Source organism: Calliphora vicina, chromosome 2 (genome assembly GCF_958450345.1).
Source record: "Calliphora vicina chromosome 2, idCalVici1.1, whole genome shotgun sequence".
Classification (NCBI taxonomy): domain Eukaryota; kingdom Metazoa; phylum Arthropoda; class Insecta; order Diptera; family Calliphoridae; genus Calliphora; species Calliphora vicina.
In genome coordinates this window covers 83,430,659-83,445,219 of record NC_088781.1, presented here as the reverse complement: position 1 = coordinate 83,445,219, position 14,561 = coordinate 83,430,659, and the positions used below count along the sequence as shown (strand labels likewise).

The following is a 14,561-nucleotide window of genomic DNA, read 5'->3' as shown; positions in this document are numbered from 1 at the left end:
ATCCCTAATTTCAAGACTGATTCCATTCAGTCTAGGTGGTCTAAAGTCATCGATCTTATACCTCCTAGTGAAGAGAACCAGTTCCGTTTTTTGGGGGTTCACACTAAGTCCACTCGATATACTCCACTCACTCAGTGTACTTAATGCTGATTCCATACAACTAGATATTGTATCCAGAAATTTACCAGATATAAAAACTGCTACATCGTCAGCGTACGCGACTGTTTTAATCCTTCTGTTGTCCATCCTGACCAACAGGGTATTCATAGCCAGGTTCCACAGAAGTGGAGATAATACACCACCCTGTGGGGTTCCACGATTGGCCACTTTTGAAACACTTGTACCACAAAGGGTAGCACATATGACTCTATAGCCGAGTATCTTTCCGACTAACCGGCGTATACAAATATCAATCCCAAGTTCCTCCATCGCAGATAGGATGGCGTCGGGTCTGACATTATTAAAAGCTCCTTCAATATCAAGGAAGGCAACAAGTGAATACTCCTTATGTGATAGCGACTCTTCAATGGAGCCAACTAGCGAGTGTAGAGCTGTTTCCACAGATCTGCCCTTAGTATAGGCATGTTGGGATTTAGAGATGAGTTCAGTCGGAATGGTCATTCTCAGGTATACATCAATCACCCTTTCTAGGGTTTTCAGCAAAAAGGATGCGAGACTAATTGGCCTGTAGTCCTTTGGTTTAGTATGAGTCGCCTTGCCTCCTTTAGGAATGAAGACTACTCTACACCTCGTCCACCACGTGGGAATATAGGTCCATTTGATACACGCTGTGTATATGTTAATGAGCCATGGTACAACTATTTCTTCGTTCTTCTGAAGATCAGCAGGAATAATGCCATCCGGCCCAGGGGATTTAAATGGGTCGAAGCTCTTAATTGCCCATTGAATTCTTTCTCTGTTCACCGGAACAGAGTTTTCACACGGAGCAACAGAATCAGCAGCCCCATTCACAGTTTCAACATCAACTGGGAGGCAGCCCGGGAAATGAGTGTCCAGAAGGACCTCAAGTGTTTCCTTACAATTCAGAGTCCATCTACCGCAGGGTTTCTGAATATAGCTTGGTACAACCGGGGAGGTTGATAAGATTTTACGTAATCGGTTAGTCTCAGAGGATCCTTCCACGCCGCTACAGAAGTCCCTCCAGGCTTTCCTTTTCGCATTCCTCGTAAAGTTCTTGAAGTGATTCAATGAAGACTTGTATGCCGGCCAGTTACCCGACCTCTTAGCCTCGTTGAACAATTTACGACACGTCATTCTGGCGTGTGCTATTTCAGGATTCCACCATGGAGGCTTGTTCTTACCTCTGCGGATGGTCGGCCTACAGGCCAAGTTAGTAGCCGATTGAAACGCTTCTGTGAGTGTCTCCACTGCTACCTCAATATCTTCCCTATTGTCAATAGAGGGTGGGTTTGGCAAAGACCGAGACAGAGCGTCACGTTGCAACTCCCAATTGGTCTTCCTCCTATTTAGAATGTTGTTAACACTCCTAATAGTTACACTAATATTAAAGTCAATATATTGGTGATCGGAGAAGGAGCAGTCGCTAGAGACGGCCCAATTAGTAATCATGCTGTGATGTTCAGCACTTACAAGTGTTAAGTCTAGAACCTCACTTCTGTTAGCGATAATGAAGGTAGGTTCTGAACCTCTATTTACTACTTCCAAACTACTATTAAGAATGAAGTTGAAAAGACTCTCACCTCTTGTATTGGTGTCACTGCTACCCCATATGATGTGGTGCGAGTTAGCGTCAGCACAGATAACTAAAGGTATCTTAGACCTATTCGCCATTTTAACAGCACTGCGGACAGCATCATTTGGCGGATGCTCCCCATGATCGTGCGCCATATAGCTGGAAATCAGCCACAACAAACTGCCTTCATTGGTTTCCCATGAGACTGCTACTGTATCTTCATTGCTGTAATCAGACAGAATGAAGGTATTCAAAGAGCTTTTAGCCAGTATACAGGATCTAATTTTACCTGCGCTTTTAGCGTAGTAGAGCTTATAGCCCTTCAGACATAGTCCACAGATACGATCCTGGTGGATCCAAGGTTCCTGGACCATGACTAGCTCCTCCCCGTTCTTAGCAATTCGGAGGAGCAGTGCAGCAGATGCTGCCTTAGAGTGGTGAAGGTTTATTTGCGTCACCTTCACCATGCTCAATTTGTACAACGGTGACGTCGGCGTCCTCCTGGTCATAATTCAGGAGGGTGTCCTCGTCCACCGCCTCGTCCATCCGTTCAAAGAAGGTACCAACCAGTTCGGAGACAGAGTTGGTATCTTCAATGTCGATTGGACCAGCGGCGTCATTGCATTCCATGTCCTCTTCCGAGGGCATGGGTTTTACATCCTCTGAGGAGGTATCGTCCTTGTTGTCGCTACGGTAGACACGCAGGATGATCGTACCAAATCCATAGTACACCTTCCCTTGTGTCTTCCTTAGCGGCCCCAAGGAGTCCTTATTCAGGACGACGATCGCCTTTCTGGAAGATCCCTCAGCATCAGTAACCTTGACAACTTTCCAGTCGTTAGTTGGAAGCTGTGGGTTACAGCACTGGAGGATCTCCAAGATCTCCTCCGGGCTAGATGGCTCAGCTGGTATTTTAGCTATGGACCTAGGCTTTCGGGGTATCTCACTCACCGATACCACCTCAAGCCTAGATCCCGGCCATACTTCGCCCAACGATGCGACGGCAGTCTTGAGTAGCAACGCTGAGCGTTCATCCACACAAGACATGAGTTTAACGTGACCCTGGTACCAACCAGCGTCATCGCATTGAGGAGGAGTGCCTGGGTTCTCTTTGAGAACTTTCCAAAACACCCCTACCAGTTTTTGCTTCACCATATCCCAATTTGATTGAGATATGGATTCGTCATTGACACTTCGATCTATAACCGCCCTAACGAGGTTGTCTTTGACAATCTCGCTAAAGGACTTAGCTAGAGATCGTTGTGCCGCTTTAGGCCTTTTCGGACCCGGTTGCTGGCTCTTAATTGTCGCGTCCTCCTCTGAACGTTGCCGTTTAGGCACCGCTGATGACTCAGCAGAAGGAGGGGCGGTCTTGAGACCAGCAATGTGAGCTTTCGCCCAAGAGAGAAGCCTGTTGCTCCTTTGTGAGTTCCTCGGCTTTTTTAGAGCCAAGAGCCTCAATGAAGCGAATGGCGGAACGCCTGGTGGTAGCAGCCCTTCTGGCAGGATTTTTATGCCTTAGACTGCTATCAGAGCCGGAGTTGGCAGGGGGTGGTGCGGCTTCAGGGCAGGAGGATTCCATCACAGACCCTGATCGCACAGTTGGCATTTGGGAAACGACTGAGAGGAGCGACTTAGTCGCTTCCCCCCCAGAGGCACCCGAGGCAAGGGTTTTAACCGCCTTGACGGTTAGGGCTTTAGCAGCTTTGGAGGTACTTAGAGAGAAGTCCAGAGGTACCTCGCCGCTTATGACACTACCACCAATTGCTTTTTGTTTTTTACATTCAGCCAATCTGGGTATACCAGATTGACCTCCTGCGACACCAGTAGCATGTAGACTAGTCTGGCCCGGTGTTATCACCTGACTAGCCTGGGTCACAGTAGCATTCGACCCGCCACAGCCCGTTACCATCGCTGTGGGAGTAGGGTCCCCGGAGATTATGAAGCCCCCGACCGGGTACATGGGGCATGATTCCTTTTTGTCCATGGCGTCCTTACGGACAGGTAAAGGTTGCATTTTATACCTGCTGCCAGGTGTTGATTAGCTGCCGCCCCATTGGGGATAACAGACGCAGACCATCAGCCGCCCAATATGGGAAACAGACGCTGATGGATTTCGGACGGACAATTTAAGAGTCCTTTCGGACCAGCCGGACAATAACCAACAAAGCCACCCCTCTCAGTGAGGGGAACATGGCTTGTTGGAACATCTGATAGCCGCCCCAAAGGAGAACAGACGCTATCAGACAGAGGGGGAGGGTAGTTCTTAGTATCATGCTCACCGCGTGCCCTTCTGGAATGGGAGACCCTACCGGAGACAGCCAACTCAAGTTAAACTGTCCCCTCCAGCATGACCAACACAGATCATCGCATTTAAGCCTCTACATCGCGTCAAGATGACTACCCATCGTAGAGGATAAAATAATGAAAGAATTATTTTAAATTTCAAGATTTTAATGAAAATAATGTAATATTGAGGAAATTTCTTAATTTAATTACAAGTGAAAGATTTTTTGGGTATTTGGACAAATGCTTCTTTGTCATTCATATGGTCCACATGAAAAAGAAGGCAATGGACCATTCTATCAGAACCTATCACCCATTAGTCTGAATTGTATTTATGAGATTTTTAAAAAATATTTGAAAATTTAAATTTGAGAAATTCAGCGATTCTCTGAGGGATTTTGGGCATATTTGGATAAATGCTTCTTTGTCACTCATATAGACCATATGGAAAATGAAGCCAATGGACCACCCTATCAGACCCTATAATCCATTAGTCTGAATTGTATTTGTGAGATTTTTAAAAATATTTGAAAATTTTACTTTGAGAAATTCATCGATTCTCTGAGGGATTTTGAGCATATTTGGACAAATGCTTCTTTGTCACTCATATAGACCATATGGAAAATGAAGCCAATGGACCACCATATCAGACCCTATAACTCACTAGTCTGAATTGTATTTGTGAGATTTTTAAAAAATATTTGAAAATTTCACTTTATGAAATTCATCGATTCTCTGAGGGATTTTGGGCATATTTGGACAAATGCTTCTTTGTCACTCATATAGACCATATGGAAAATGAAGCCAATGGACCACCCTATCAGACCCTATAATCCATTAGTCTGAATTGTATTTGTGAGATTTTGAAAAAATATTTGAAAATTTCACTTTATGAAATTCATCGATTCTCTGAGGGATTTTGAGCATATTTGGACATATGCTTCTTTGTCATTCATATAGACCATATGGAAAATGAAGCCAATGGACCACCCTACCAGACCCTATAATCCATTAGTCTGAATTGTATTTGTGAGATTTTGAAAAATATTTGAAAATTTCACTTTATGAAATTCATCGATTCTCTGAGAGATTTTGAGCATATTTGGACAAATGCTTCTTTGTCACTTATATAGACCATGAGGACAATGAAGCCAATGGACCACCCTATCAGACCCCATGATCCATTAGTCTGAATTGCATTTGCGAGATTTTTAAAAAATATTTGAAAATTTCACTTTATGAAATTCATCGATTCTCTGTGATACCAGATGCGTCTAATTAAATTTCGCTGATAGTATCCAAACGTCTCAGCTTCAGAATGATATGGTTTAACAGAAACAGTGGTTTGAAATGTTTAATTTGTTAATCATACTTGTTCTATTGCGATCTTCAAATTCGTTTGTGTGCAAATGCAATGTAAACTCAAACTTATTGTTTTGTAACTGATTTTTGTATTTCAAAAGGTTGGATAGGTGTTATACTTACTTTTTAAGCTTTTCATTATTGCAAAACAAATTTTATTTTGTAACTGATTTTTCCATTTATGGAGAGCGATAATCATGTTGGAGAGCGATAATATGAATCCTACCAAAAGGTATGTATTGATTCGTGTTGTTTAGGGAAATTAAAATTCGACATATTGGATATCACAGTGGCGTTTTTTCTTATCATATAAAGTAAATGATTGAACCAAAACTCATATATTCTGGTCCAGTTTCTATTTTAATTATAAAAAAGTGAAGGCACATTGGCTTAGAAACGTTTTTTTTTTTTTAATAATTCGGTATCTCGGAAATTATTGGAGATATTGTTACGAAATTGATTGGAGCTGAGGTGGTTTTGAGTTGATTTACGTTTTTTCAGCTTTCTATCGCTATTGGGGGCCAGTGCGTGGCCCCGCAAAGTTGGTCACCTCGGGTCTCAAAATTTATAAAAAAAATCGCAAAAAATCATTTATGATCCGAATGAGCTGAAATTTAATATATAGTCCTCGAGAAGATTACAAAAAATACGTTTACATGTGTAGGTTATCTCTATAAGTTGAAGAGATATTTAGGTTAATTTTATTTTAATTTTGCTCGATCTTTTTCTGGTTTTTTAGATATGGCAGGTCTACCGAGGGTCCAAAATTATTTTTAAATATCACTAATATTGGCGATAAAATTCTATATAAAATAAAAGAAACTTATTAACTGTTATCTCGTTTCTATAAAAAGTTACACTCATCCATAGTTGGCAAGGTTTGGGGATCTTCTGTGGAGAAAATAAAATTTTTTTTTATAAGTATGTGGTATTTCTGAAAACTCTAGACTGTCCCCTATTAGCACTAGTAAGCTGAACGAATGTAAAAAACGTTTCTAAACCACTGTGGAATGTAATTTAACGAACATTGAATGTAATTTTCTAAGACCAGTCAATCCATAAAGACTTTATTAAATTTTAAATCGTCATCTTACTTACTATGTATATTAATTCTTTTTAATATTTATTTTTTTAAAATAAATTAATAAAATTTTATGAACATTTTATTAAAATATAATCAAATATGCAAACATGCCCATGTCTTATATATCGTTGGCTTAATATAAAACTCTTTCCCTAACTCTTTTTTTTTGGAAGTCCAGATTTTCGTTTATTTCGATAAATGGTCCGATCGCGACTAAAAAAACACGAGTTAGAGCCTTTTTATAATAAGGCATCGATATGAGAAAAGATTTTTGAATATAAAATAAGTGAAGTTAGCAATTTTATTTATCTCCTGAAAACTAGTGTTTTGTGATAGAGTATTTTTGGTGCATTCATATATTCTGAAAATGGAGACGTCTAAATTTTGAGTTGAAAATAACAAATCTCATTTTTTTATAAAATGTATAAGTCTGCTTTTACACACAGCAAGTTTACGATTTTTTTTAAACTTTTATTATAATATTATTCCTGCCTTTAATTTCTAGGCCTTATAATATGTAATTAAATCTTAAAACTAAACAATTATTGTTCTCTCAATTGAGAATCATATTTGAAAATTTTAGTGTCACTGGTGGACAACTTCCTCTCCTAAGTGAAAACGTTACGTGCTTGCTTTTAATTTCGTTCACTTGTATTCTCCAATTTTTTAACCACGTCTCCACGTGCCTGAGATAATTGTCAATGTTTCTAGATGCTACATTTAAGTCCACATGAGAACTAAGAATTGCAGTGTCATCTGCAAAGGTGGAAATGGTTAATTCTTCGGACTCGGGCAAGTCTGAGGTGTATAATAAGTACAGGGTTGGTCCTAGAACACTTCCCTGAGGTACACCAGCATTGATCGCATAGTCGCTTGTCACATAATCGCCGCATTTTATCCTAAACAAGCGATCCGATAGGTAAGACTCTAGTATTTTGTGAGTACTAGAAGGCAGTAGGCATTTAATCTTGTGTATTAGACCTTTATGCCAAACCTTGTCAACATCTAGAAATATTGCCGAACAGTACTTTTTTAGTTCGAAAGATTTTCGTATCTCTCCAGTTAGGCGGTTAACTTGCTCAATTGTTCCGTGATGTTTACGGAATCCGAATTGATGATCTGGGATAATGTTTTGACTATTTAAGAATGTTAAAATTTTCCCTTGGATTATTCTCTCAAATAGTTTAGACAAGCAAGGCAATAAGCTAATAGGTCTGTAGGATGATGCCAATGTCAAATCCTTTCCTGGCTTGGGTATCATTATAATTTAGGAGATTTTCCAATCATTCGGAAATACTCCTAGAGACAAGATCGCATTGAATAATACTGTGAGCACAATAATTGCCACATCAGGTAGGTTTCCAATCATGGAAGGTGTAATTAAATCATAACCTGGAGACTTTCTTAGTTTAAGATTGTCCTTTATGATCCTCTGAACATCTTCTATACTAAAAATGATTAGTTCGGAGTCTGTTCCTATCCGAACAGGTAAATCCCCCAATACAAAATTATTTGATGGGGGGTTTGGTTGGAACACATTACTTAAGTGTTCAGCGAAAACTACGGCTTTATCCTTTGCACTACGTGCCCAGGAACCATCAGATTTTCTTATCGCACTTTGACCCTCTACCGGTGGCTTAATATTCTTAGCTGCCTTCCAAAGGGAGAAGTTTGTGTGCTTAGTACTGTTTAACTTTCAATATAGTTTCGATTTCTGCGATCCTCTTCAGACTGAAGGGCTCTTTTTAATTTCTTGCTTGCAATGGACAGCCTCTGCTTAACAGCAGGGGATCTGTTGTGTTGCCAATCTCTTCTACATCTCCTCTTTTCGAGGAGGAGTCTATTAATTTCTGCATTAGAAATACACATTTTAGGATTAGGAGGAATTTGGCACTTAGAGTGATCCAAGGCCGAAAAGATTAGAGACTTGAAGTCTCTGATACAATCATTGATATCTTCCTCACACTGTATGTTACATTCAGTGTGGATGTGGCTGCTAATGTATTTTCTATATTTCAACCAATCAGTCTTGAATAATGAAGCTTCCGTATGAGACGATTGATATTGGCCGTAATAGTGTAGTATAACGGGAGAATGATCAGAAGATAGTTCATATGATATTTCTGCAGTAATAGAGTTTCTGTTTATATTCCTTGATATGGCAAAATCTATTAGATCAGGTATTTTTCTAGGATCAGAAGGCCAATAAGTGGGCTGACCCGGTGATATAAAATCTAAGCAATTTTTTCGATCAACTAGAGTCCTGTACAGCTGTCTGCCTTTGGGATTCATTAATCTGGAACCCCAATATGTATGCTTAGCGTTGTAGTCACCACAAGCCAGGAAACGATCTCCTAGTGCATTAAAAAATTCTTCAAAATGTTCCTTAATCACAGAAAATCGTGGGGGGCAATATATTGAGCTTAGAGTCAAATCTCCAACTCCACATTCTAAGCAAATGGATGTTGCTTGCAAATAGTTTTTGGAAAATTTTTCTAGGGTATAATGTTTTATCCTATTTCTAATTAAAATACCAGTACCAACGTGTGCCTTACCATCAGGATGATTCGTGGGCTGAAATATAAAACCTGGAATATGAAAATTATATTTATTTGTTAAATGAGTCTCCGAGATTAACAATACATCTATATTGTTTTCGTTGATAAAGTGTGACACCTCAGCTTTGTGCTGGTTCAAGCCATTTGCGTTCCAGAAACAAATTTTTAAAAACTCATTTTCTTGTTAAGAGTATTTGTATCATTTGGTTCTGGGCTCTCAAAAGCTCTTGTATGGTATTTTGCATGGATGTCATGAAATTAGACATGTTTTGGTTAAGTGAGGTTATGTTACTTGCAAGAGTATTTAATAAATTTTCTAACCCTCCCGAATTTTGGGGGAAACTAGGTTCTTTAATATCAGATTTTAAAATACTTGCATATGAGACGGTTCCAGACTGAACTGGAACCTCTTTATTATTTTTATTTGGAGTAGGAACTCCAGAAACTGGCGGATAGGAACTGCAGTTCAGATTTACTGGTTCAACTATTTCGCTTCTTAACCCCTTTTTTCTATCTCTTAATCTTTTCAACAATACTTTGTAAACTGGGCACCCGCGATAGTTAGCAGAATGATCGCCGCCACAGTTTCCGCATTTTCTAATGAGACCTTTCTTTATAATATCACATTCAGTTGAAGAATGCAGGTCTCCGCATGCAACACATACAGTTCGTAAAGTGCAGTAGTTCTTCGTGTGTCCAAATTCCTGACAATTTCCGCATTGTACAGGATTATTACGTTTGATAGGTTCTTCTGTTACCTGCGATTTAACAAATACCGTAGGGAGTATATTGGATTTACTTCAATACCTTTTAATTTTCTGTCATCAGGCTCCAACTCAACTCTAAATAGGGGGTGGGGAATTTTATCTCTATTGAAGATATTGACCACAATTCGTATACTATAGCCTAATTCATCCAAGGCCTCCTTGATTTCGTTTGGCTCTACCCTTAATTACCACTATCAAGCCTTTACTGCTTTTCAGCTGATAGTTGTAACAATTTTTCTTGTTATTATTAGAGTAACTTCGGGTAATGTGGACTACCGTTTTGTTTTTTCTAAATTTTGGCCACAATATATATGGATATTAAAAAAGTTGTGAAGCAATAAATTAGCTAATGTATTCTCTAATTGTTTTTGCAGTTGAAAATTTTTTACGTCAAAGGATAAAAAATTTATGTGAAAATATTGAAAGGAACCCAAAAACCAGCATTAAAAAAATTGGAGGGTAATATGGACCACTATATGAGGGTAATGTGGACTAGTATTTGATACATAAAATTCATGAATCAGCTGATCATGAATGATTAAAAAATTTAATTTTAATATATTATTATTAATACAAACTAAAAAGTCGCGTTCTTGGCTTAGATAGATGGCATACAAAGTACATAGTTATTGTCGGGTAATGTGGACCAGTAGTACATAATCAAGTAATTTAAGTGGACCACATTACACGAACTTGGGCTACAGTGGTAAACAATTATTTTTACCTAATAATCTAAATGTGCTTAAATTCTTACCAAATATATGCAAAACTACGTGTCCACTTTAACTATATAAAACAACCAAACATTAAATTCTGCCAAGTAACTGCACCAAATTTTGTTTCTTACTTGAGCCGAAAAAAATGTTGAGCACGCGCATTAATTTCAATACAAGAATAAAAAGCCAATATATCAATTACTCATGAAAGCAGATGTGCAATTGTCGTTTCAAACAAATTGTAAAATGTACGACAAATCAGTTTTATCATACCTTCAATAGTTTCTGAAAAAAGACACTGGTCCACATTAGACGCATAGTCCACAATACCCGAAGTTACTCTAAGGTATTGAGAGACTTATCTGTAATCGTCCTCAGTGTATATATCGATTTTTGTTTCTTGCACACCTCTTCGTATGGGAACAATATGGAAATTATTTTTACCAATAAGTTCAATGAGTGTTCTCACTAATTCATTCGAACTGGGTTCGCGAAGGAATATTGGAGGTGGTTTAAATGATTTTTGGCTAGAACCATCATTACAGACCTGATCGTTATTTCCATCTTCACTTAAGAGCGCATAACGATTTTTTAACAAGGGATTGTCGTTGGTCTTTTGTTTCTTTAATGAACTTTCCACCTTTTGAGGGCTTAAATTTCTTTTATTTATACTTAAATATCTAAGCATACCTGGTGATTTTGATTTAACCTTTTCGCCTACAATTTTTGGTATAGCACCCTTTGATGTACCATTGTTGCTACTCACGCTTCCCAGAGGGTTAAACACTGTAGAGCTCTCACTAGAATTTATTTCTTGTGGTTTATTTAAAGCTTGTGTATGCTTGTTAGTTGTTGTTGTTTTAGGTATGGGCATTGTTGTTGCTTGAGCTGTGATTTTATTTGTGTTTTCTTTTATGCTATTTTCTACACAAATATTGATTGGTGATGTTAGTTGTATATTGTTAGTATCATTTGATGGTAGAGTGGGGGAACAAGAGCGAGCTCTCTCACTAGGTTTAGCGGTTAAATAGTTTTTGTTATAATTTATGTCACTTATATTTGTTTTCATACTCTCCCCGCTGAGAAATATATAGGCATTTCTACCATTCAAACTGAGCCTTGTCTCATCTTGAGAACTCATATGCTCTTTTAATTCAAACTGTTATAATATATAACAGAACAATAGTAACACAAACAAAAACACTTGTTAATTTCTTTGTTGCAATTTTTGATCTTTTTATTTTAAATGTTTTATGGTTATTGTTTTATACATTTTTTATGTTTTATACACAAATAAAAACTTATTCTTTTTAATTAAAGGCGTCCATGCGCAAGTAAATTTGTTTTTTTTTTTGAGTAAACTAAATGTAATTATTCACAAATCAGAACGGAGCGGATTCAAAACACGTCTGTCTCACGTGAGATGTTACACTTAAAGTCAACAATATTTATGTCGAATTTTGATTTTTGTATATGTAATTCATAAATGTCAATATTAGGTTCTGAAGTATGTACGGAAAACCAACTTTTGGACAAACAAATATCTGTGACAAATAGTCATCCATCAATTAAAAAACCACATATAAATATTTCTCAAGAAAATTTTAACATAGGTAACTTTCATGTCATATTTGTATGTTCTTCTTTTTCACAAAACTTTTATTTTTAGTAGAAAATAGCCTCAGTGATGAAACCCTTGAAGAAATCATATCTCAGGTACTAAATTCTGAATTAGATTCGGTTGAGTCGGTTGTAGATACAATAGCAACATAATGTTTGCATACAAATAGTTGTAGTATGGAATTTCAGGCGCCATTTTCATCAACAATAATAAATTTGTCGGGTATTAATGACTCAAATGAAAGCGATATAAAAGTTGAAGAGTACGCTGTAATTAGAAAGAAAATATCTGTCGAACCTTTCCCGAACCAAAATTTTACACTACAAAATTATGAAAAACCGGACATTAATGTAAAGGGGTATCCGTATGATGAAGGAACATTCAGATTTAAAGACCAGCAAATAGGCTTTTTGAATGAATATTTTATGGCAGATGGTCAAATTAAAAATAAACCCGAATTTACAAAATATGCTGAAGATTTAATCCGTGAAAATTTTAAAGGAATAAATAATATTTGTCCAATAAACATAAATTGCTACGCTACAAATTTTGTGTTGATCTGGATATATGTCCATTTACTGTCAAAGTTTATACAAATTTGTCAAACATTTCCCACCCAACGCAAACAAAAGTGCAACAAATTCGAGCAGTGAATAGAGTCATAGCAAAAAATAAAATGAGACATCAGCTTCCATCAAATTATCGGAACGACCAGCTTATTTCACAGTCAAGGCACTTGTGCGGAAAGGGAAATATGCAGTCATTGCCATCGAAAGATAGCGTTCGAAAAATCAGAAGCGAAATATTGCAGAAAGCAAATAGAAATAAGGATATTGTTTACGACATATTGTTGATTCAGATAGACAAACATTGGAGTCATTTTATTCAAAGGGTTTCAATGCCACAGGAAATTTATTTGTTTTCTGAAGAACAGTTGCGGTTGCCAAGGAAATACAATGGTATGTTAATGCATAAAACTAGGCAAACTCTGTTTATGGATGCGACAGGTGGAATAGTAAAAAAATTTGATAAGAATTCCAAGAGGGTCTTCCTTTATAGTATGATAATGCATGTTGCAGAGCTAGACAAAAAAGGTGTTGTCATTCCAATAGCTGAGGCTTTATTAGCTAGGCACTATGAAGAAGACATAAAGAAGTTTTTAATGGATGTAAAAGTATTTTGTGTTATTAACAAAATAAAATGCCCTTGTCAAAACGGGTATGCGTTGATTGGAGTTGGGCGTTAATAAATTCTTTGATAAAAACTTTCAACAATATGGATTCAGTTTCCAATTATCTTAATAAATGTGACACAATTCTACAAAATAATGAAAAGTTGAAACCAAACTTTGTAGTTGTACAAATTTGTTGTGCACAGAAAACATTGATCAATCAAATTTTTACAAAAAAATTATGATAAAAGCCATAAATATTTGCTATATTGACGATTTCTGGACTTGGTTTAAAAATGTAACTATTCTTCTGTTGACAAAAAATGAAAATTATTGTGTCAACGAAAATGTAAATTATTTCGACTCACCAAATGACACAAAGGAACCAGACACAAATCGAGAATCGATGAATTTCATAAAGTGAAATTTTCAAATATTTTTTAAAAATCAAACAATTCAGACTAATGGATCATGGGGTCTGATAGGGTGGTCCATTGGCTTCATTGTCCTCATGGTCTATATAAGTGACAAAGAAGCATTTGTCCAAATATGCTCAAAATCTCTCAGAGAATTTCATAAAGTTTCAAATATTTTTAAAAAATCTCACAAATACAATTCAGACTAATGGATTATAGGGTCTGATAGGGTGGTCAATTGGCTTCATTTTCCATATGGTCTATATGAGTGACAAAGAAGCATTTGTCCAAATATGCTCAAAATCCCTCAGAGAATCGATGAATTTCATAAAGAGAAATTTTCAAATATTTTTAAAAAATCCCACAAATACAATTCAGACTAATGGATTATAGGGTCTGATAGGGTGGTCCATTGGCTTCATTTTCCATATGGTCTATATGAGTGACAAAGAAGCATTTGTCCAAATATGCTCAAAATCCCTCAGAGAATCGATGAATTTCATAAAGTGAAATTTTCAAATATTTTTTGAAAATCTCACAAATATAATTCAGACTAATGGATTATAGGGTCTGGTAGGGTGGTCCATTGGCTTCATTTACCATATGGTCTATATGAATGACAAAGAAGCATATGTAAAAATATGCTCAAAATCCCTCAGAGTCCTCAGGTCCATTGGCTTCATTTTCCATATGGTCTATATGAATGACAAAGAAGCATATGTCCAAATATGCTCAAAATCCCTCAGAGAATCGATGAATTTCATAAAGTGAAATTTTCAAATATTTTTTCAAAATCTCACAAATACAATTCAGACTAATGGATTATAGGGTCTGATAGGGTGGTCCATTGGCCTCTTTTTCCATAT

The 14,561-nt window shown here is 37.1% G+C and overlaps 2 protein-coding genes across 2 annotated transcripts in view; one reads left to right on the top strand and one right to left on the bottom strand.

Annotated features, from left to right (window-relative positions):
- ova (ovaries absent) overlaps positions 1–14,561 on the top strand; it is a 391,912-nt gene that overhangs the window by 31,733 nt on the left and 345,618 nt on the right. The gene's annotated exons all lie outside the window — the stretch shown is intronic.
- LOC135950613 (uncharacterized) lies at positions 1,700–3,731 on the bottom strand. The gene is made up of 3 exons (XM_065500145.1): positions 3,164–3,731; positions 2,004–3,105; positions 1,700–1,939 (listed from the first exon to the last, which is right to left on the bottom strand). The coding sequence occupies exons 1-2, from the start codon at positions 3,729–3,731 to the stop codon at positions 2,144–2,146; spliced, it is 1,530 nt and encodes a 509-aa protein (XP_065356217.1). The 3' UTR covers positions 1,700–1,939; positions 2,004–2,143.

What these genes read in the sequence shown, in the direction of transcription:
- LOC135950613 (XM_065500145.1), bottom strand. Translation starts at nt 3,731, where the DNA reads ATGCAACCTTTACCTGTCCGTAAGGACGCCATGGACAAAAAGGAATCA. An exon ending in TCGCTTCATTGAGGCTCTTG is followed by an intron (nt 3,106 to 3,163) that starts GCTCTAAAAAAG and finishes CTTGGGCGAAAG; the next exon opens with CTCACATTGCTGGTCTCAAG.